The sequence below is a fragment of the Pagrus major genome, chromosome 16 (assembly GCF_040436345.1).
Source record: "Pagrus major chromosome 16, Pma_NU_1.0".
In the NCBI taxonomy this organism is placed as follows: Eukaryota; Metazoa; Chordata; class Actinopteri; order Spariformes; family Sparidae; genus Pagrus; species Pagrus major.
In genome coordinates this window covers 21,770,604-21,794,215 of record NC_133230.1, presented here as the reverse complement: position 1 = coordinate 21,794,215, position 23,612 = coordinate 21,770,604, and the positions used below count along the sequence as shown (strand labels likewise).

Sequence of the window (23,612 nt, the reverse complement as noted above, 5' to 3'; positions counted from 1 at the left end):
TCCTTTCCTTCCCTTTCCTACCCTACTTTGTCGTCTTCCCTCCTCTCCTCACTACCTCCACTCCCCTGTTCTCCTCTCTTCTTTCCTCCTCCCTCCTCCCACACTACCTTGTCCTTTTACCTCCTTTCCTCTCCTGTCTTCTCCTCTGTCTGTGTCCTCTCTCATCCTTTTGTCCTCCTATCCCTTCTTTCATCCTTTCCTCTTTTCTCATTCTCCCTCCTTTCCATTCCTCCCCTCGTTTCTCATCCTTTCTCCTCAACTCTCCTCCACCCGTCTCTTGTCTTCTCTCATTTCCCGTCTCCTCCTCTCACCTCACCTCACCTCTTTTCTCCTCTCTTCTTGTATCCTTTTCTCTCTTCTCATTGCCTTTCCTCTCCCCCTCTCCTCTCTCCTCTCGCAGAGGAGGAGGATCTATCTGACAGGCCCAGCCCCCTGCGTTATGACTCGTCCACACTGTGTGACAGGGGAAGGCTGGGCTGTCCCGAGCTTTATCTCAACACACACACACACACACACTCACTCACTCACACTGAGACACACACTCTACCACACACACACACACACACACAGTGACTGCCTGTGCCAGAGCCTGCCTGCGCTCTCAGCTCAAGCCCTCTTAAAGCTGTTTTTCTGCTGGAGATCAGCGAGAGCTAACGACACACAGCTGCCTCTGCTGAAGACAGGAGGACAAGAGGAGAACAGAGGGAGGGGAAAAAGAGGAGCAGGAGGGAGGAGAGGAAAACAAAACCACCAGCAGCCTCTTAACTTCTGTCTCTGCGTCTCTCCGGCGGTCCGGTGCAGTCATTCTTCAGCAGGGAGTGTGTTCTGCTCCAGTTCAGGACTTTTTTTTGTTTCTCATTAAGAGGGGGTGGATAAGAAGAGGAAGAAGAAGAGGGGCTGGAGTTCACATGACATAATCAGAGTGAATGGGTTGCCATGGTGACTCACCCAGGGAGCCTGACCCGTGCAGAGTGAATGGAGGGAGCGCCTTGGACGCCAAGTGAACGATAAACTAACGGAGGGGAGTCACCAGCGAGAGAGGAGAGGAGAGGAGAAGGAGTGGTGGATAACAGAGGGAGTAGAGAGGAGCGGAGCAGAGGTTGAGAATGGAGGACGGCTTTTCCAGCTACAGCAGCTTGTATGACACCTCATCACTGCTACAGTTCTGCAACGGTAAAACTACTAATCCTCTCATCCCCATCCCCTGTGTTCCCTCTGCTGCATGTTGTTTCTCTGGACTTGACATGTCACCAGCTGACTGGCTAAACTTGACACCAAGTAGAGGTGTGTGTTGCTATATGTGCATGTGTGTTGCAGACGTGAGCTATTTTCAGGTCCAGTGCAAGCTTTTTATGTTCTTCTGCATGTCAAAACATTTGCTTTTGAGCATATGGTCTTTGGTGAATATTTAAGGAAATGATAGAAAATAACTGCTGGAGAATCAAAATGAAGTTTCTGGTTTCTGCGTGTGAGCCAGCAGCCACCAAGAGAGCCAATAAACAAAGAAGGAGGGAGGATGAGGAGCAGTCCTTTGCTCACAGCAGCTGCCCTGATTACTCTGGTTCTGCTTGATGTGATGAGGTTTATGTTATGAATATATTTCTCCCCTGTTGACTGATTGCGATCAGTTCACTGAACAAGACAACACAGAAGTGACAGGACGGGACGCTACTGCTCATGTCGCCTGCTGCACTAATGTTATTTATTTGGTGGCAGAGGGAGAAACCATACTTCAGGCTGCTGATGTGATGGGTGGGAGAGGGAGTGACTCAGGGAAGAAGTAAGGCAGCATGACACATCAGTATGACATCAGTTTAGGATTTATTTCCAAGAGAGCTGCAGTTGCTTTTTTAAATAAAGTAAACACTGGTAAACTATGCTCACAAAGATGGTGAGTAAGCTGATCTCAGTCCAACATTTCTAATCGCTTTTGAATGAGGTTCAGTTTAACTGCGTGCATACTGACAAACTAGAGTTAGTGAGCCCCCTTCACAAAGGGGATTATCCCCAACACAATAACCTGTGTCCCTAATAGAAACTGTAGCACAGGGACTTTGAACCAGGCTGTAATGCTGATTCGAGCCTCACTCAACCAGCTAAATGAAAATACAATGAAATCTTTTATCATATGAATCTCACATTTTTCATTGTGTACTTTGCAGTTGACCGCGAACTGGTTAGCGAGCGTAAGCTATCATTGCTGAGGCATAGAGTAACCTATAATTGGCACTAGTGGATAATGAAAAAATCAATAATATTTACTGCGCTGTGTAAGCAGTAGCTGTCGATGGGATGAGGGAACACTGTTGTCCAACAGAGCAAATTATAGCTGTGGAATTACATAGAGGAAGAGGTATCCCCCCCCCAGCCGTGGATACTGGGAACCTCACTACTTTCATGAATGACTGATGAGGTGAATCCGGTTAAAAGCTTTTATCCCTCATGGATTTCCCTCATTAAATTTATAGCGATCACAAAGGAGGAGATGCAGACAAAGAGGAAAAGATGAGCTAGAGAAGCTTATAGTTGTGATAAAGATCATCCGAACAGAAAAATATGTTTTTCTTATATATTTAGTGTAACAAACAGAGACATAACTACTCCCTTGATACAAGTCCATAAATGAGTAATTAAAGATGGAACATCTGCTCCAGTTTTGAAGGTCACTTGTAAAGAGAAACAGGAATAAGTAACAAAGAGGAGGCGTCAGATTGAATCCAGTTCATGGTTTTGCGTCAGGGTTGTGCCATCTCGTATCCTTCAAGATAATATTAGTATAATTTTAACATGATAATGATAATAGCCTATATAAACACACGGCAACAACAACAATGACTGAAAGCATAGGTAACATTGCTCCTGGCTCCAGGGTGGAGGAGCTGACTCTTCATTAACGTTACCATCGCCTCCAGCCTCACGTTCACCTTACAGTGCTTTTTCATCCTTAGTTACTTTACTTTTCACAGCTAGCTTTGTGTTCGTAACACGGATATGCTTCACACTACATTGTGCAATCTCTATTAATCTCTATTAATCTCTTTTAACTGGGGGAAGAGAACAGAACTGGGTTTGTACTTGTCTACTCACATGTTGTGTTTCTGTGCACCAAGGATAACAACTGAGGTGGGTTGGTTGGATTGACCTGAAAAACAGGTGTAGCAGTTGTAGTACAGTAAGAAGAGCTCTATGAATTCCTCTGAGGAAATGACTGACCTTTAAACATCCAACAAATTACAGCGCAGAGGTGGCAGGTACAGCATTTCAGTACTACACGCCCTCGAGGCTCAGTGGTTTGTGGACAGGTGGAAGAAGTTTAGTGTCAGAGCAGGCGAGCATGGAGAGAATCTGTAACTTCCTCTTTCTACACTTTGTCCACTCAGTCTACTTTTGATTACGCTTAAGATTCCCCTCTTGTCCTTCTTGCCATGTCATTTCCTGCAACCAGAGTGAGAGGCTGTGAGTTTACACTGCAAGGTTGTTTGTAATGCTTCACAATGTCACGTCTCCTCTCTGAGAGAAAGCAGATGAAATAAGACAAGCTCCTCGGGGGCTGTTGCCAGGGATTTTCCAGTCTCCAAACAAACTGATTTCTCTCTCTCTCTCTCCTTCACACACACACACACACACATAAAACTAAAACACACTTAACTGGGCAGCAGCACTTTGCTCGTTGTTCCAACAGAGTGCTTAATTGGTTGAGCCTTACTTAAGGTGAGTGTGTGTTTGAGTGTATGTAGGGTTACAGCAGCTACAGCAGATATTCTTGTGTTTGTGTGTTTGTGTGTAGGGCCTGTAGGCCAAAGTGACATCACTCTGCTGCTGCCGTCCAGCTGAACCGAGATCCACTCAAAGCAAAAGTCAATGATGTCATTCATCCTCCCTCTCTCTCTGTCTCTCTCTCTCTCAGCCCGTGTGTTGTGGAGCACCCAACCAGACTAATGTTCGGAGACTAGGTCAGCTAAACTGCAGAAACACGCGCAGGCTCCATGTTTTGTCCTCAGGAGGTTGGGGCTAGCTCAGGCTAACTGGAAATTAGCCTCATTACACACTCTGACACACACTGATTACAGCTGATGAAGGAAGCGAATCCTTTAGAGAAGCTTTCTGTCTGTGTTAAATATATCAAATCACATTTGGGATCTACTGGTTCTGGAGAAGAGGACAGTTTGATTGAATTAGTCTGTGTTGTGCCCCTTGTAATAAGATTGCTGTTGTTTTTATAGAATTATCATTGTCCTTAAATCAGATTGGCAGGATTCTTGTTCAGTTTAAGGGTAAAAAAGTGTCCATTTGATGTTACCATCACTTTAAAGGACCATCATGGTTGTTTTTCCTACTTCCCTGACATTATACAAAGGAATTATCTGCCCAACAGCAATCTTTTTTCATGCAATAAGAAATTAATTCCTGAAATATCTCTCCACTGTCCCGACTGCTTGTTGTTCATTTTCTGGCTTTAAATTTGCTAGTGCAGTGCCTGTTCAAAACATGCTGTTCAGCACAGACTATCTGGTAATGTGAGGGGTTCACAGATCCAGTCTTAAGCCTCCTGAAGTGCTCACAGACTCATCGGGGTTGCCCTGATGATATCAAAATAAGTTCTGGATGATTACATCTGTACTTTTTCCAAGCCAGACCACAAAAACCAATGAGAGAAGACTCCCGGTGCAGCTGACAGTGCTGCCTTGAAAGGGTAAACATTCTAGCCCTTGAGGCCTTGTTTATGTCTGCTTCCCCATGAGATTGAAGTGAGGATCAGATCAGATTTTCACTGCTTGATTATCGTGGCCGAAAATAATTCACGATATCAATATTATCCCAATATCTCGCTCTAGATCCTATCTTTCTAAAATTGTTTGCTGCTTTAGACTAAGATTTGCAATACTTGAAACAGTAGCTGAAACATGCACAATCATTAGAGAAAAAACATGACTTAATGCGATTCCTTGTTCATTGTCTCCTGATGCACCAAAAGCTCCTGATGTGTTAATAAGTAAATCTGTTAATAAGTAAATCCGGCTCGCTTACAGCGCTCTAATACTGATGATCACACACTCATGTTCATCTCGAAGCACCCAGCCTCTACATCCTATCAAATCCATTTGCCTGCGCTCATTAGTGAGAGGTGGTCTTGTACCGTTTTGAGGTAATGACGTCCGCTCAGATTTGGATCAAAACATCCCTTTATCTCTGTGTTCCACACTCACGCTGTACACCCACAGGCACACTGGCACAGCCTTCACCTCAGCTGCAGCGTACCATGATGGCACCAGAACATGTCAGCAAGACAGCTGAGGGGGCATGGTGAAGACGAGATATAGAGAAATTAGGAGCAAAAGAACAGCAGAGTGAGAGCTTAAGAAAGAGAAGGAGGAAGTTTGAGTCAGTCGCAGTGCAGATGGATGGGGCTGGCATGCTGGGCGGAGAGGGGAAATTAATGAAGACAGAGGCTCTTTTGATGTTTGTCGGCGGTATTTTGATACACAGTGGAGGTGACGCGACTCCATCCAGTCTCCTCCTCTTTTTGGCTGTGCATCTATGGGTATCTGCATGCAAACCCTGATTGGTGATGGCACGTGCAGGGGGATTTAGGATTAAAGCCCTGCTCACGTTACCAAGCACAGAAGCCAAGAAAGGGTGCCAGGGAGGAGGAGAAGGAGGTGCATGTGTCTGTATTTGTGTTTGGGACTAAGTTTGTTTTCTTCAATTTAGAGGCTACAGTGAAACTTCAGGTCAAATAGTGTTGATAGAGCCTTAGTTTTAGATTTTTGATTTTCTATAAATTACGGACCTTTAAAGGAGACATATGCTCATTATATCCCCTCCTCCCAAACACCAGGTCTGCTCTGACTGGTCAGCTTGCACATGCCTGAGCCAAAATTGTTAGTCACAACAGAGCAACTTTGCTAAATGAATTCTTACGTGCCAAACTAGCCGCTAGGCATTAAATTATGCAAATGTGTGACATGCTGATGGAGTGTGATGTCACAAAGTCACAGAATTAAAGGCAGGACTTCTGACGAGGTGTTTCAGGAGCACTGTTTTCTGTGGGAGAGAGGAGCATCTGTTGTCTTTTCAACTTTCAAGATCTTTTACTTGCACAATAACATATAAAACAGAGGAGAGAGGAAAACATTTAAAAAGCATGATACGTCTCTCGTAAATAATACAACATTTCCTCCTAAAGTGATAAATCAAGTAGTTTGAGTTATGCCTTCCTGTTGAGGTTAAATCCACATGTATTGACTCTCAGCTTACCAGGAAATATCCACTCCTCTTCATCCTTTTAACCTCTTTCCCTGCTCTTTTACATCATCTATCAATGTCTAGTAAAACCTGCTAGCAAGCTGACCTGCACTCTGATATTTCCTCCACTTGAGTAAAGGTGCACTAAAATGTCAATGCAGAAACAGTTAGAAAGAGGAGTTAGAGGAACTGATGTCTGTTGCTGCCATTATTCATGTGTCACTGTAAAATGTAGCAGAGCAGCAGTTTAATAAATATCGACCTGAATGGGATAACTCATCCACTGCTGCTGATTCATTTAAAGGTTGCCATTGATTTCCTATTGCTGTGTCAGTGAGAGCACACACTACTCTCCATTTGTTTTTTTTATCGCGCTCTCTCGACGTCGCTGGATTTCTTCCTTTTTCAAGACTCTCTCTGTCCTTCACCTCACTTTGCTTGCCTTTTCTCTGCTCACCCCTCATCCCTGTGTCAGACTCTCTCACGCTCTTTGTTTGATCTTGTGAGAGTGCCCCAAGTGGAGCTCACAGTGCTTTTATTTTTTTTATCTCCAGACAGTCAGATATTGAGCTGGGCAGTTTGGGCTTCTGTAGTCACGAGTCTGCCCACCCCCCTCCCCCCCACTCCTTATCTCCCTCACTGTTTTTCTCGCCTTTCTCCTGATAAGGCTCGTCTTGCACTTTCTCTTTCATGCTGCAGAATAGCTGCTCACAGTTACACCCAGTGACTCTAATCAAACTTGGACATGTTAACAGCTATATTGAGTGTGCGCAGACGGCTACAGCAGCGGCTACACTGTGACTCTGTGGTGTGTTGTCTAAAACAACAGATTGTGCTGCAGGAGAGTCAAGCTGTGTGTGTGTGTATGAGAGTGTGTGTGTTTGCGGATCTGTGGCTGCCCTCATTGCCAGTTGAGAAATGATGCCGATTACATAACGGAAGCAGTCCAGTGACCACGTAGTGCCAGCCCTCCTCTCTGGGATCCTGCTCTATTCGTGAATCATCTGTCTTAAATACTTGTAAACAGGGCAGTCTGTACAGTGGATACACACTAGATATAGAGGAGAATGTACTCTATCTGTAGAGATGTGCTTTATAGTATCTGCATAGAGGCCACAAGCCAGGATCATGCGGAGTCAGGATCAAATGATGCAGAATAGCAGGTGGGCATGTGAACAGCCCCAATAAATAATTTTATTGTACATCCACTGAAAGGACCAGTGGACGTATTTTTTGCTGAGATGAAATCCACATTTGAGTCATGATATCTGAGCTTTGTCCAAACAAAAAATTGTTGTTGCTGTGTTCCCTTTGAGGGCTGAATGCAACTTCAGTTGTTGTGCATTTGTGCTCAACTGTCAATACTGCAATATATAAAATATGCTTGTCAATATTCTGGCACCAGCGTCACAATACTTTGTTGCCTTATTGAGACAGAGGCACTTTCTTAGTTTTCTGCTGACGCTGCACATCTGCATGAGCTCAGCTCTATATAAAACTCTCCATAAAACTCAGAAGTACATTGTTATAGTGTTGTGCGTGGTGTGGTAACCTTGTGATGCGGTGCGTTTTATCTAGAAATAAGGTCAGAGTCAGTGTGCGCATGGAAAACAGGCTCTTGGTGAGCCAGCGGGCAGGGGATGCCATTTGTTGTCCTAACTGAGTATTCCCCCTCTCCTCTCTCTCTCTCTCTCTCTCTCTTGTCTTTTCCTCCACTGACACACATTCACGCAGCCTCATCTCATGACCCACTAAAACAATCAGGCATGTAAAGCAGGCGTGTGTGAGTTCCTGTGCTAAATATATATACTGGCTAATGCTTCTGCCGATCGAACATGAGAGGGAGAAGCACTCTCTGGTTATGTGTGACTGTATTTGTATATCTGTGTGTGTGTCCATCTTCAAGTTCATGTTGTGTATGTGTGTGCATGCCATCACAAGGTCAGGAGAGGAGACACGCAGGCTGCATGAGTCCTTGGACAGGATGTCAGGGGTGCGTAAAAATACCATGAAAGAGCCAAAAACAGAATTGTGTCAGATGCTTCCACTCTGCATGGAAACACTAAGTGTGCTCAGCAGCGCGTCGACTTCTACCTGTGGGGGAGGGCAACGAGTCATAAATCACACAAGTCAGCAGAATCCCAAGGAGATGCCATTATTTTTAGTCCCTGCTTGATGCTCAGAGTAACACCAAAGCTATTCTGTTCAATCAGTGAGACACAAGAAAGGAAAACAGGCATTAAAAAGTCATGAATTTTTTTCATCTGAAGAAGCTGTATAGCGTAGTCAGGTATTCACGTGTGGTTCAAATTAGTATGCAAATGATTTCCAGCACAGATCATCAGCGTGTGTCTGCATGAGCGCAGGTATGTCAGCAATCATGAGTGCACATATCTGTGAATATGAATGCTGTGCATAAATCTCCCTTTAATCCAGCAATATGCCACCAAACAGTTTAAGATTAATCAAAGATCAATTTAATTACTGTAACAAGGCGAGCAATGTCTCGATTAGATTTATGGTAATTATCTCCATAAGCGTATTGTCTCCAGTGGGCCCAAAGCCACGGCTCATTGATTTGTCCGCTCCTCATCTCGAAACCTCTGCCAGGATTTCATCTGTCCAGTTGTGATGTGAACAGATATAATTAACCTCTGGGTGCCCGTGGTGCAGCTCCCAGGAGCTGCTCAGCACCCTAATTGGTCTCTTACACCTGCTGTTAATGGAAGAACCAAGAGGGAAGCCCCAGCTCTGCATGCATGTGTGCGTATGTCCACCGTTGCATGTGTTCAGCCTGTCTGTAACAGATGGAGAGGGAGAAGAGGAGAATCCCATTAGAAATTCCATAAAAAATAGATGCATCAAGAACACAGGTGCAGAGATGAGAGGAAAGAGGGTGGACATGATTATTTGATTTCTTTTTCCCTCTAGCTGTCACTTTCAATGAGGGGATAAAGGAAAAGTCACAGCTTTAAACATACATTGTTATTATATTTACATAGTTGCAATGTACCATCTTTTCTTTGACCAGTGTTGGCATATTTTTCAAACTCGATAAAATACTTAGCATGATTATGGATGTATCATTAAATCAGAATTCATGCATCATTAACATGGTGGTAAATGTCACATTTTGTTCTCAGAATCACAGTGAAGGTAAACAGTTAACCAGCCAGAAATACAGAATGTAACAACAAGCTACCAAGCCATATACTAAAAGAAATCATTAACAGAACAGAACAGAACTTGAAGCTGTCTCATTTTTTCTATTTGTTGTGGATTAAATCTGACGTAACTCAAAACTGTTGTTCCCAAACTCTTTTAGCCTAAGGCACCCCCTTAAAAGAAATGTTTAGCATGGCACCCCAGAGCCACCCAATTTCCAGTTTAGCAAGCGTATACATATACAGATGCTTAACGGTTTTCACACTTTTTGATTTAATATTACTAAGTTAGGCTATATTGTACAGAATTAGTTCAAGATAAATGATACAGGCCCATTCTCAAATATGAATAAAAGCTACAGATATATGATGTTGGGAACACACAATACCACACTGACAATGACAGATATCCATCTTCAAAAGCAGCCAAAGCCTGTCATGTGACGGTGTCAACAGAGCAGTGTTGAGTCTGATTTTAGTTTGTTAATCTGCTCAGATTCACTCCTGTCAGACTGTGCTGAGGGCTGAGATGTATCAGCATTTCTTTGAACTCTGTCTGTTTACCACCGCTGCTGCTCTGACTGAAGGTTGCTATTTTTCCAACTGCTGAGGAGCTGAAAAATGTGTTGCTATGACAATGAGAAACTGTGAGTTGTCGTGTCACTGTCTGTGGCTCAACTGAATACAAAGTTATTGATAGTGTGATTTTTATTTTAACTGCTGTTTTTAAGGCTCTGAGGGCACCCACTTTGGGAACCACTGATCTAGAGGCCTCAGTCAATGCTTACATTTAAGTCTGGAGAGCCAACATTGACAATCAGTGAAAACCCATGGCTGACCGGTCCAATCAGTGAGCTATGGGAAGAATTTAAATGATTACTCAGGACTCCTCAAAGTCACCAAACTATTTAAACCAACCAAAACTGAAACAGCGCACAACTCCAAATGTGAGGGATATTTCTTTTCCCAGATTTATTCAGAAATCTGTACAGTTTTTCATGCAACACCCATAGGAAATAAAGCTCACAGCCCAGTGAATTGCATGATTTTTTCACCAGAAGCATTTAAGTAAATCAGAATACTTGTAAACATCCCACGGGTCTGAAGCAACTGTCCACTGTGACCACAGCGAGCAAAGAAAATATAATGAGGTGGCCTTGTGAGGTTTATCGCTCACTCGAGATAAACATAGCTGGGACAGGCTCAGGTGTGTTTTCTGGGTGATGTGACGGCTCTGGTTGTAAAAATAGACTGCATGTAGAAGCAGATACGGTTTGTTGTGTGATAAGCCTGAGCACAGAATAGTAAATCATCCCAAAATAACTCCTGAAATGCATTGAACATCACTGACATATAGCAGCGTGAGTGCATTGGAGGGATAGAATTCAAAAATAGAAATGTACTAAAATTAGTTTTTTAACATTACCATCAGTCGAGTTGTGCACACCCCATGCAATGAGCGAACATATGGGCCACACCCATGTAGTCCTAGATCTGATTGGTCATAATCTAATATAATCATAATCTATCGCCTCCCTTCCCAATAATCCTGCCGCCTGGTCTCTAGTTGTGTAATGATCTCATTCGCTGCCAACACTAGTGCCACTGTATGTTCTCTTGCTTCCAGATGGCAGATATACAATTGGCTGATGTTCAGGATGGTGACAGTCTGTATGTGTGAGACCATTCTCACACCATGGAAATCTGGTTTCCCATAACAACACTCTTACTGGATGGAACAAAACGAGTGCACACACACATATATTGGATAGAAGAAGTGTCCCGCCTCCTGTTCCTTCCTGGTTGTTTGTTACAGAGGGACAAAGCCCTGTTTTATGTGGGGAAAGGTTGAGACTGAGAAAGAGGCTTGTGTCAGAGCCCGAAGTCGCTGCCAAGCATGACTTAGAGCTTCTGTGGTCTGTTTCTGCCCTAAAAGTCACGGCAACAAGAGGGGTGTCTGTCGTCAGCCGTTTGTTACTTTTATTAGTTTAATCCTAGACAGAGATGTCATATAAAGGACAAATCACCGGTGTTTGGGTGAAAATAGCTGCCATAACAACTGCCCCGCTGTTTGTGATGAGTCAGCAAAGAGCTCCCTTTTCATTCAGGGACTGAAGCCATCTGTTTACAATATTATGGCTGGGATAGTAACAGGCTTATAGCTGCAAACTTGTCGCCTTTTTGCAAAATTCATCAAAAACATGGCTCCCTTGCGACTCATATAGATCCAAAGAGTTTTTTTTATTAGGGAAGGGGCTTATATATGCATACATATATGTCCAAGACAAAACAAATAATGATTTTTTTTGTTTCTCTTAAAGGCAGGACCCTGCCCGACCTGGTAATGAGACTGTTTCGGTCACTGTAACTTGAAATGCTCAAATAGCAAATAGCAGCAGTGGTGTGTTCTCAGAGCTGGCACTTTTTTCATCCCGCTCAAGTTTGCAGACCCTAAAACCTTAAAGGGGCAATGTACTGTGTTGCAGAGGTGTACGGAAGTTAGCATGCTAACCAGCTAGCCCCGGCACGTCCTGTCCAATAATCCCACTTTGTACCTCTAGAGGCGATAGTCCAATAGCCATAGCCCCCATCTTTTCAGCTCAGAGATGTATGCGTTTTGTAAGCTCCTCTAGCTTTTATTGTAATAAACAAGCAAAATAAACTCACAAAATGTCAAGTAAGTAAATATTCTCCCATCTATTTTCATTAGCAAACAGAAAAATACAACCGTACACCATCTGACTCTGATATGATATGCAGCACCTTGTATTTTTGAAGCGACCTTCGAATTCTGGCCAGATTTGACGTAATTACACCTTTAAACCTTTTCAGCCATTGTGCAGCCTGTCTGAAGAACCGATGAATAAACGTTATCTAAAGGCCATCAAAGGCTTTGACCTTTTCTCCACGCAGGGAGAGACATTAAAGCATAAACCACGTAGCAGTTGCTGCTGCATCTTTTTCCGTTAATCTCTCTTGCATGTAAGGTCATTTGAATCCATAATTGGAATGGCGGACCCCGCCACTAACAATGAAAATGACTACATAGAGATATAATTACACACTTTACATACATTGAATGACATTTGCTGAATACATGCAGACCATTAAAATTATCGATAACAGGGTTTGACTCAATGAAAATCTTTAGTATTGCAACTTTAAATATAGTCATTTGGAAATCTGAATCAGTGTTAAACTATCCTTTAAAAATCCCAATATATGACAATATCCATGTGTATCTAAGCCCAATTTATGCTACACACTACTTTTGCAAAGTCAGTGTCATTTTTATGGCTGCACACTGCATAGGTTGCTTTCTGAATTCCACTCCAGTTTAGCATATTAATGCTCCAAACATCCCACGCTCGGAAGTCTACATGTCCTCCCAAAAGTCTGTCGCTAAAGCTAATCTGTCATTGGACTGAGCAGCACAGACGAGAGCAAGAGAAACAGAGGACAGATGTTGGAGAAAAACTGCCGAGCCCTCTTTAAGTGTAATCCTCCAGTCTCTCTTTTCCTCCCACAGTCAATTCATTCTGAGCCTTGATTCAAGACTCCATCCCACCACAGCTTCATGAGACAGACAAATAGAGGGAGAGGTGAAGGAGGTTAGAGACGGAGAGAGAGACAGAATACAAATCCAGCCGGCTGCTAAGCTCAAACCCCCTGAGTGTAGGGATCACTAGTGCTGAGCAAGATCTGCTCCACATATCCAGCATAATCCCTCCGCCACACCGTGAACACTTCCTCTTTGACAGTGTGTGCAGGACTGTGTGATTGTGTGTGTGTGTGTGTAGGGTGTTATTGGTGTATATACAGTATGGAGTTAAGAAGGAGTTATTCTGCCTCAATGGGCCGTGTCTTTTCTCTCTCTCTTTTTGACTTTCAGATTCCTCACACCGTCTCAGAAAGTCTTCAGGGACTGTAGCAAAGTTACTGTTGTTGGAAGGGGGGGTTACATCTTATATTTCAGTTTATTACAATTTCAAGACACTCCCCAGCATTGTTATTATTTTATCTGCACCTAAAAAAAGACATTTAACACCACCTTATATCTGATATCTCTAATATCTTAACAGTACTGGGCCGCTACAACTCTTTCAAGCGTTGAAAAACTGAAAGGGCAAATGCACAAATGAATTAAGATGAGTGATTTATATATATATACACATTCAATGTTTTACTTTTCATTATGGGAAAGTGCACCTTAATGACCCACTGTGCCCACTAAAGCGATCATTTACAGCAATTTGATTCTTTTTTATCAATCCAGCGAGGGACTGCTGCGATGTAATTCGGAGGTTCGAAGAAAAAACACACAATGCTGCCCCTTTCCTGACCTCGCCTCCCCCTCTAATAATTTGTACACAGTCCCTTAGGTCTCTGTAGGCAGACAAAAATGCTGATGGTGTTTGGTGCATCACCTGATCATTAACTCAGCCACACCCGGCTCTGCTTGTGCATCAGTGTGTGTGTTTAAGTGTCGGTGCATGTGTGGGAGTCTTTGTGATGGTGTGAGCAGCAAGGTGGGGGAGCTTGTATCATCCCATTTGACCTGCATTTGACCCAAGGAAGGATGTAGCTGATGGGAGGAAGGAAGGGCTGGAAGGGTTTAACATGCTCTTAGGAGGACAGTCGTGTCTCTCGTGGGGGTCATTTGGCCTCCCTTCATTCTCCTCTTTGACTCACACACACATATCAACAGTTCCATCTTTATTTTAACCCCCCTGTCAGTGTTTGTGCGATTGTCTCTCTCCCTGCACCGTCTCCTCTTTAATCTCCACTCAGGTCGTGTGAGGGCTTCCCTTCTCTGATCCACCTCTGTCTATTTATAGCCCCTAAGCTCCGGTCCAGCAGGAGCCATCAAGGTGGCTTGTGAACCAAGCATCTGTCTCCCTAATCTGGCCAGTTGATTAGCTAACACACCTCTCTGCTCGCTGCAGGTGACACACAGGATTGATGAGACTTTAACTTACTTTTTCTTTCTCCTTCGCTTTCGCTCTTTCTCCGGTCTCATTTTTCATTCTGCTGACATACACCTGATGGATGATTTCAGTCATGCCTGGGGCAGACGGCAATTTTCTAAATGCTGCAATTTCAAGCGTGATATTTGTCATGTCTCGCACTGTGCATGTTATTAAAATTCAGCAACATGCATTCATATTAATTCAACCTTTTAGCTATGCAGACAGCGTGGATGGCAGTGTCAGTCAGTTGGCCCACCGCTTTGGTCCAGACGGAAATATCTTAACAACTGTTGGATGGGTTGCCATGAATCTTTGTCAAGACATTCATTGTCCCCAGAGGATAAATTCTAATGACTTTGTCCAATACTTTGATTTTTGAACAAATTCCTGCTAAACTATTGACATCCTCATCAACCTCAGCTGTACTTTGTGTTAAATGCAAATGCAGATGTTAGCATGCTAACATGATACTCTTAGAGGCTGTTCACATTTGTTTTTACAATCCATCCTGAGTGATCGCAGGTGGACAGCTTCAAGCCCGTCAATTCACCGCTGGCATTAAATGTGTCTCTCACTTTCCCACTCTATATGCAAATATACACATACATCACTGAATCAAACAGACACTTTTTCACATGAAGAATGAAATATCTTCTTGTATAATGTTTGCTGAATTAACAGGTAGACTCAAATAGTTAAGAATTTGTTGTAAACAGCGTTTCACAGAGTTTAGAAAGTCTCTCCTAATGCAGCAAGTCTCAAAATTGAGCTTTTTTTTAAGGGAGTCTGGGGATGACAAAGAAGTATCATGTTTAAGTTACTGTTTACTGTATTATTAAATAGATTTGTAAATTTAGACACCGCCAATATGTTATATTCTTTAGTAAATTTGGTGTAAAGGTGAATCAGTTGAAACGGTGTGTTCAAACAGCTGTTGGGAGGTACCACTCCCTTCAGACACAGAGGCAGACAGGGCTTGGATCACTCAGGACGCATGATGATACCACATCTGAAAAGCCTTAGCATACTAGCATTAGTAAAAGCAGCACTATACTTCAGTACAGCCCACAGAGCTACCAGCATGTCTGTAGACTCTTGTTTTATTATCAAGGTTATTCACTGCACCACCTACATTCACTCTAATTCAACTCTCTCTCCCCTCTGCCTTAGTCCCTGTCTGTCTCTAAATCACTGCCTCCTTTACCTCTTGGCATGAAATTAAATCCTGCATGCCATTTGATTATGATTGGGTCTGGACTTCCATTAGTGAAGCCAGCAGCAGACTGAAGTCAGGTTGTTTAATAAGTGTGACTCATTGGTCTTGGGAGAGATGGCTTTCCTGGAGGCACAATCTGCAGCAGCTGAACTGGCACGATACGGCAGTGCACCACCTGGTCGTGTGCACTCACGTTATGAAATTAAAACCAGTTGGCAAACTGTTTTCCGTCTGCATCCAGCAAATGGGAAAGACGTGCTAGCAGTCAGCGTTAGCTTTTCTGTCTCTGGAAAACAGGAATTGTAGTCGTAATGTTGTGACAGGCTGTTTCCTGCAGCCTCGTGTTTCTTTGATCTGTTGGATTTCTGCAAACACTGGTTGGTGGTTTTTCAAAACTCCCCATTGTGGGCGCAGCTTAACCTGGCTGCTGAACTTTCCATCAAGTCAATTCAGCTTTTATTGTTCTGCTCTGCTTTTCACCGCTGGGTGAAAAGAAAATAGACATCAATCTCTGGTTGTCAGTGTGCAGGAGTTCTCGAACACATGGTGAGACAGCTGGTATCCCGACAGGGAATTTCCTTCACGTCATCTTCTTTGATTCCTTGAGTGTGTACTTATATATTCACATCCTCACGTGTTTTTATAAGGTATATAAAAGTGCACGTATAAAAGAAGAAAGCCAGACAGCTCAGGGCTGCTGCAGAAGATATTTTATACATGAAGTCGCCATGTACTGCTCGAAATGTGACAGTGCCAGGACTATTTTAGTATGTTACTCCTTTAGTGTATTGATCTTCTTGGTTGATGAGAGTGCAAAAGGGTGGAAATGGGTCAGAGCATTTGTGCATGCTCCAGTGTTCATAATTGATGGCGGCGAGGTCAGTAAATGACTCAGGAATAAGGAGGAGATGAAAGTAGGGGCGGGTGTGGTTATTTTAGAGCAGGAAAAATGAACTGAAGAGAGTGCCTGCTTTCTGTTCGCCCTTGATCGAGTCGCTGTGGCTGAAGTGATGGACAAGCACTTAAGCAGGCAGGTGGTCCTGCCAGAACGACATGGCCTTGCAGAGAAAGGTAATAGTGTCACAATGCATTAGGGCGAGCAGATAGCTCTCCGTCTCAGATTTGTGATCCAGCCACATATTGACCAGATAATGAAACAAGGACAGAAAAAGACAGCGAGGGAGAAGCTCTGACGGGGAAGATTGGCAGAAATGAAGTAATTTAAGCAGCCGGCTGACAGGTGTGAGAGGAGAGGAGGGTGCTGGGGTGAAATGAGATGCTTTTGTGGGGATGAAAGAGAGAGACGAGTGTCCAGGGGTGTGATGTGTGATGGATTTGTTGTTAAATGAAGATTGACATCTCACTGATTCAGAGTCTCCAGACAGAAATCACGTGACCTGCGCCCCAGAGAGTCCTGTCACATCAAAAGCAAATTTAGGCACATCAGTGTCACACTATCATCACACATGCTCCTGTAAGAAAACAAACACCAAACTTAAGCTCCAATGACCTTTTCTGGTTTGAACGTGTTATTGGGCGTTAACTTGCCCCAGAGCTATTAAACCGGGGAGCGGGGTGACAGAGGGAGGATGTCCGAGGGGAGCTGTGACAGCCAGTCATTGTACCTCAACGACTCATGGTATCATGCTGTCATTGTGTCAGTGTTGGGAGCAGACCCTCAACAGATGCTGAACAGATAATAGAGGCTTTATCTCAGGATATTCACTGAATATGAGCAAGGAGGGCTTCAAAGAGAGCGTCTCAGGTGAGCAGACAGTTATTTCTGAAGACAAAGTTATGAAAGAAGGAAGCATCTCCTTTGAGTATGAATCTGTAAGTGAATGTATAAGTGTTTGAACTAAAGCAGAAGTATTTCTTATTGTATTTCACTGCTGGGAGTGTAATATATTAGATTGTGCACCCGCAGGTTTCACCTAACTCCATTTCTCCAGATGGTGAGTTTTCATTATGGCGCTTCGCTGGGTGGCCGGTGAAGCAGAGTGTGTTTCCGAGAAATCTATGTGTGTTTTCATCACAAAACACCAGTAATAGCTGTGACAGTGACAGATGCGATTCCAGTCAAATCAAAGAGGGCACTGGAGGACGCCTCTGTGTGTGCGTACAGTATGTGTTGGTGTTTCTGTTTGAGAAGTAATTGGTTGATCCAGCCGTGCTGAATCTGTTCAGATTTCCATTTTCTGCTACAAGCATCAAGTGTCCCATCTGCCTAATGCAGCCATTCACCATCCCGTCTCATCGAAGGTTTTCCCGACTGAAACAATTCATAACCGGCTCACTAATGGAATTTGTCCACTCATAAACAAATCTGTGAAATTGGTTTTCCGCCGTAATCTGCCAGTTAAATTAAACTGACCTCACTGAACCTGATGGGATTATAGATTAGTTCTGAATACTTGAGAGATGAAAGTGTTTCTTAAGAAATGTGGCAGTTTTGATTTGGTTTTTGATTGGCTTTGAAATGAAAGACAACAATTACTTATATTAATCATTTGTCAGTCAGTGTGACACTTCCATGATATTATTTATTAGAAAAACACCTGTGCTAACAAGGACCCTGACGAAGACCCTTGTAGGTCGCAATGCTTTGGTCATTTTAAATACATATTGTTATATAAAATAAAGGGATTTTAATTTTGCACAAATCCTACAGTGTGCCTGCATTTAAAATCTTTTATCAAGATTATTTCACCCATGCAATGAGCCCTTCACAAGATGGAATAACCTTTGCTGCTCAGTTGGAAAATCTTGTTTGTTAATTTATTTGCATTTCAGTCATTATCTACTCATCCCCATGCTGATGGAAATTCAGGTGAAGTTTTGTTAACCACAAAGCATTTCTGGAGCTTCACAGTAAAACAGAGTTGCAGCATTCTCCTGAACAACTACAGAGTAGATGGGGACTTATTTTAAAACGCTCCACGGCTCCATACAGCTCGTCCAGCCCTGAGATCCTAAATTTATTTGAAAAGACGTTATTTATACCCTTTCTTTAGCCAAAGTCTTTAGTGTAGCTGTTACACTAAAAGCATTAGCGCACACCCATCTGAAGTGGATGTGCGAGCCCAACCCCATGTCGAGAGTGTTTAATGTCTTTTCAAATCAATTTGGGATCTCAGGGCCTCTGGAGACTTAGATTACACCGTACAAGCTGTATAAAGGCCATTTTATATGTTTTGGACATTAAGAGGCTCTGATCAGGGATGTTTATTTAATAGACTCGTCACACCACTTTGCTTTCACCAGATTGTCTGAATTCCGACACATTTCAGATATTTAAATGCGTTTAAAACACTGTTGTCCTTGATTGTTTGAACATGTTATTTACAGAAGTCAAGCGCTTCCTCAGAAACCCATAATGTTAGCAGGCAGCTCAGACTCACAGGAGGAACACAGCCTGCAGATCTGCCTAATCACCAGATGCCTGCTCTCTAATGCATAATGCATTAAACTGTTATTGCAAGTCTGCAGGGAAAACACAGCAGTGATTTACATTAATATTTCATCAAGTCCCTGTGACATCAAAGTCTTAATGGAGGAGACCCTGCCTGCGTGTGTGTGTGTGTGTTACCATTAATGAAGTGGACCCCGGTGGCCGGTGCTTGGCCTCTATCGGGGGGTAAGATGGAGAGGTGGTGGGAATGACGTGTTAAGTTAGTTTAAACTCAACGAACAGACAGACGGGCTCATGAATAAAAGGTTCAATAGGAAAGCAGCCAGGTCTTTGAACCAGAAGCTGAACCCTTTCACAGAAAGAGTCAGAGGGTATAAAAAGCATAAAAGTGAGATTATAGTGTGAATGGAGTTTGTATATCAACCCTGGCTTTGCACTTTCTTTTTCAGTCCTTCCTTTCTGTCTTTCTCTGTCCTATATTTGTCTCCATCTGCATGAATGAAAGGGTATAAAAAAACCTTTTATATAAAAAAGTTGATAGTAGTGATTTTATGTGAAAGAAAACTCTTCGCCTGATGTATCAGCTTTGTAACGCTTTCCACATCTCTGACATGTGTGTCCTCAGATGACAGTGCATCAGCAGCCAGCAGTATGGAGGTGACCGACCGCATCGCCTCCCTGGAGCAGAGGGTCCAGATGCAGGAGGACGAGATCCAGCTGCTTAAGTCTGCTCTGGCCGACGTGGTGCGCCGGCTCAACGCGTCTGAGGAGCAGCAGGCCATGGGGTCACGCAGAGGACCCACCAAAGGTAACATATATACATCAGCATGGTCTCTCAGTTACTCTTTCTGGGATGTCGAACAACGGGGTCGTTTTTGGAGATCTCCGTTTTCCGCTTTCTTTCCTGATCATTTCCTTTCTCTGACTGGTTGTCGGTCTCCTCTCTCTCTCTCCCTCCTGTCCTCTCCTCTCCTGGACTGTGTTGTGTTGTTAAACGTGTTGTGCGTCATGTGTATAGACCCTGCTTTGATGAGAAAGTCTCCCTCAGCAGACAGCAATGTTGGGAAGCCAGGTATGCTGACTGTGAAGTCTGTCTGCACTAACCAGGCCTGGTGTTGTGTTTACAAAAAGCACATTTCAGTCACTGCCTGCTGGAATTATGTAGTCCACACTGTAGTATTTCACCAGGAAACACACAGTTACTTTCAGTACTACACTGCCTGAGGTCAATGCACCATGGTCTGAGTCTGGAGATAGAAATGGTTTTAGCCAGGGGGCATTTGTGTCTGCATTATAAACACTCATCATGCCTCTTTATACTGCTTCTAAATCCAAGAACTCATTGATGATTTTAATTGACCTATGGGCCACCACAAATTAGTGAGAATAAGCTGCTAAGCACATTTTATGTTTACATCTGCGTGTATGCAACGTTTCTGTTGAATGACAAATCAGCCCTCAAACTCTTGTCCCTGTCAAAAAAGAGAAGAACGGTTGTCACTGTGTTGTTTCATTCCAACTGAAAATGTCATGATGTAATGTCACAAGTATTTAACAGCATTCACACCTGGCAATGTAAGTGGTTGCAGCCTCAGCTGTAAAAGTTACAATGGAGGAGTAGTTTGACATTTTGGCAAATAGACTTGTGAGGTTTCTTGCCAGGATTTAGATGAGAAAATTGACATCACTTTAGTGTCTGTCACGGCGTGCAAGCAATTATCTTAGCATAAAGAGTGAATTCAAGGGGAAACAGTTAGCCTAGCTCTGTCCAGTATTAACAAAGTCCTCTTACAAGCACCTCTAAAGATCACTATTAAGGTTAGGCTAGGCTAGCTGTTTCATCCATTTTCCAGTGTTTGTGCTAAGCTAAACTAACAGGATTCTGGCTGCAACTTCATATTGAATGGATAGCTATTAGATTGCAGCTACACTGAGCCCAAGAAAAAAATTCCCAAAGGGGACAATAAGGTATATAATATCACATTGTATTGTATCGGATCAGATAGGATCAGATCGTAGATCGGTATCGATCTTTTCATCTAACCAAAAACATCAACACAACAACCCAATTGCCAAGATAATTGTTGGCAATGTGTGTTTCTGCAAACTCATGTTGCAGCTTGTGTTTCTTTGGGTTAAGTTTCTAATTTTATGTTGTGTTTAAGACTGTGTTCATGGTCTGGTTAGGTTTAGGCACAACAACCATTTAGTTGGGGTTAGGAAAAGATCCTGTGTGACTTGCCTGATTCTCTTCTGGTTCCGCCACAATCAGCACATAATCACAGGATAAGAACTCACTGAACATCATAGATTGATACTCTTTTCTGTACAATATTGCATGTGTTACAATCATGTCTCTTAAACAGCATCTTCACGCAAGAGGCTGATGAAGTCATGCATGTGAAATCAGCTGCACTTCATCCCTTTTTATGTGCTCAAATGTGCATTTGAATGATGAACCAGAAACAGATTGTGATTCTGAGCTGCTGCCAGTTCCAGTCTCCGGAGTGACTGTGGACGGAAGAAGTTTCAGTTTGATCTGGGAGCCGGAGGATGACTCAGACTCCAAGCTGCTTTCCTTTACTGCTCTCCACTTGATGCTACGGGGAGGCAGCAGCCTACCTCCCTAAACTGAATGATCAGCTTCACAAAGCTTAAGCCAGGCACACAGACTGCACATGTACAGTCATGGACACACACACAGGGACACATTCATCTTCTTTAACATGCTAACGAAATTACATCCTCGGTTTGCCCCTGCTGTGTAATTACTACATGAAAGATAACAGAGCAATGTGTGTGTGTAGGCCTGAGTGCGCATGCATGTGTGTGTGTTTGTCAGCTGAATGAACAGGGTCTATTAAATATTTATCACTGCAGATAAAGCTGCAGCTTGGATTTGTTATTCTGGGCTAGCCTGACGGGCATGTGTGTGTGCGTCAAAGTGTCTGTGTGTGCATGACCCTTTTCTTTTGTCGAATCACCTCCTGCAAATGATTTGTGAACATATGTGATCTGTTTAAACAACTCACTAAAACAGAACTATATTATCAATAAAATAAGAAAATACAGCTAATTAATATTTGAATTACATTTGGAATAATATGATTCTTATGTGCTGTGTTTACTTTCATCCTTGTGATACATTACACTGTGCAACTCTACATGGATACCATGATACTGAGGGAGTATTTTATGATGTAGTTAAAGCTACAACAGAAAGAGGTGCACTATATATCAGTTAAAATGAGCAAGTGTTCAATTTAAGTTTTTATGAACATTATTATTGTATTAATACAGCAATATCTCAATTGCCAGCGGCAGAAGAAGTACTCAGCTCTTTCACTTTAGTAAAATACCACATTGTAGAAATACTCTCTATTCCAATTTCACTTGACTAAAAAAACAAAAGTATCAGCATCAAAATGCACACAAAGCAACAAAAGTAAAAGTGCACATTGTGCATAATGGCCCATTCCAGAATAATATACATTATAGGATTATAATTACTGATGCATTCATGTGTTCATCAGTTTAATATTGCAGCTGATAAACTGGAGCCAATTTAAATTATTCCATATATTGCTGGGTACCTTGGGAATTTCCCCCGAGGATTAGTTCAGTCTTATATTAATGGACAGCAACCTTCAATCATAATTTATGAATTATATTTTATCTTATTAATCTGAATCTGCAAATTAACTAGTCACTAAAGCTATTAAATAAATGTAGTTGAGTAAAAGCTACAATATAGGACCTCAAGTTAGCACTTGAGTTAATGTACTTACTTTTCATCACTGGTGGTGACACATATCTTATGGCACAAGGTGGACAAAGCAAACCTTCCAGGAAAATATTAAACTTAGCTAACAGTATTGCCTTAGGTATTCATAAGAGTTGTTAATAATGTTTGTTTATGTTTTGATGTAATTAATGTAGTAATTAAAGCCATTTTGTATCATTTAAACATGTTAAGTTTAGGCCACAACATGATAAATGTTGAGTTCTTCAGAATTGAGGTTTCCAGTTTAGCATTATGCTGAATTAGCTTCTCAGAACTGATTATCAGCACATACAGTCGTCCTCAAAATTATTCATACCCTTGCTAATTTTTGTGATTTTCTATTTTTGTGATGAAATGACTGCATTTTTTCAAGTTTGTTTATGAGGTATACGTGACCAACAAGTGAAAGAATGACAACAATACACAATTCAAGAAATTCTTCATTTCAGGGGTATTTTATTCAAGGATTCCCAAAAAATGCCATGTTCAAAATTATTCATACCCTAGTCCAATGTCTTTCTTTAATAGTCAATAGCATAGCCTTTGTTTTTTATGACTGCTTTGAGATGATTCTTGTATGTGTCCACAAGCTTCCTGCATGTCTCCTGTGGGATGTTTGCCCATTCCTCCTTTGCGAAAGCCTTAAGCTGGGTCAGGTTGGTCGGTTTCCTAGCCATCACTCTGGTCTTCAAGTGATGCCACAAGTTCTCGATGGGATTCAGGTCAGGACTCTGACTTGGCCATTCTAGGACGTTGACATCATTGTCCTTGAACCATTTCTTCACTACCTTGGCAGTGTGTTTGGGATCATTGTCTTGCT

At 42.6% G+C, this 23,612-nt stretch overlaps 1 protein-coding gene across 3 annotated transcripts in view; it reads left to right on the top strand.

The window, feature by feature from the left end:
• Positions 1–537: 537 nt before the first annotated feature.
• Positions 538–23,612, top strand: part of eml1 (EMAP like 1) — a 43,162-nt gene continuing 20,087 nt past the window's right edge. The window contains exons 1-2 of one of the 3 annotated variants that reach the window (XM_073483998.1): positions 538–1,173; positions 19,634–19,816. In XM_073483998.1, coding sequence (XP_073340099.1) covers positions 1,107–1,173; positions 19,634–19,816 — 250 coding nt within the window. In that variant the 5' untranslated portion in view covers positions 538–1,106. The remainder of the gene's footprint in view (positions 1,174–19,633; positions 19,817–23,612) is intronic. The other 2 variants (XM_073483999.1, XM_073484001.1) reach the window with 2 other exon arrangements.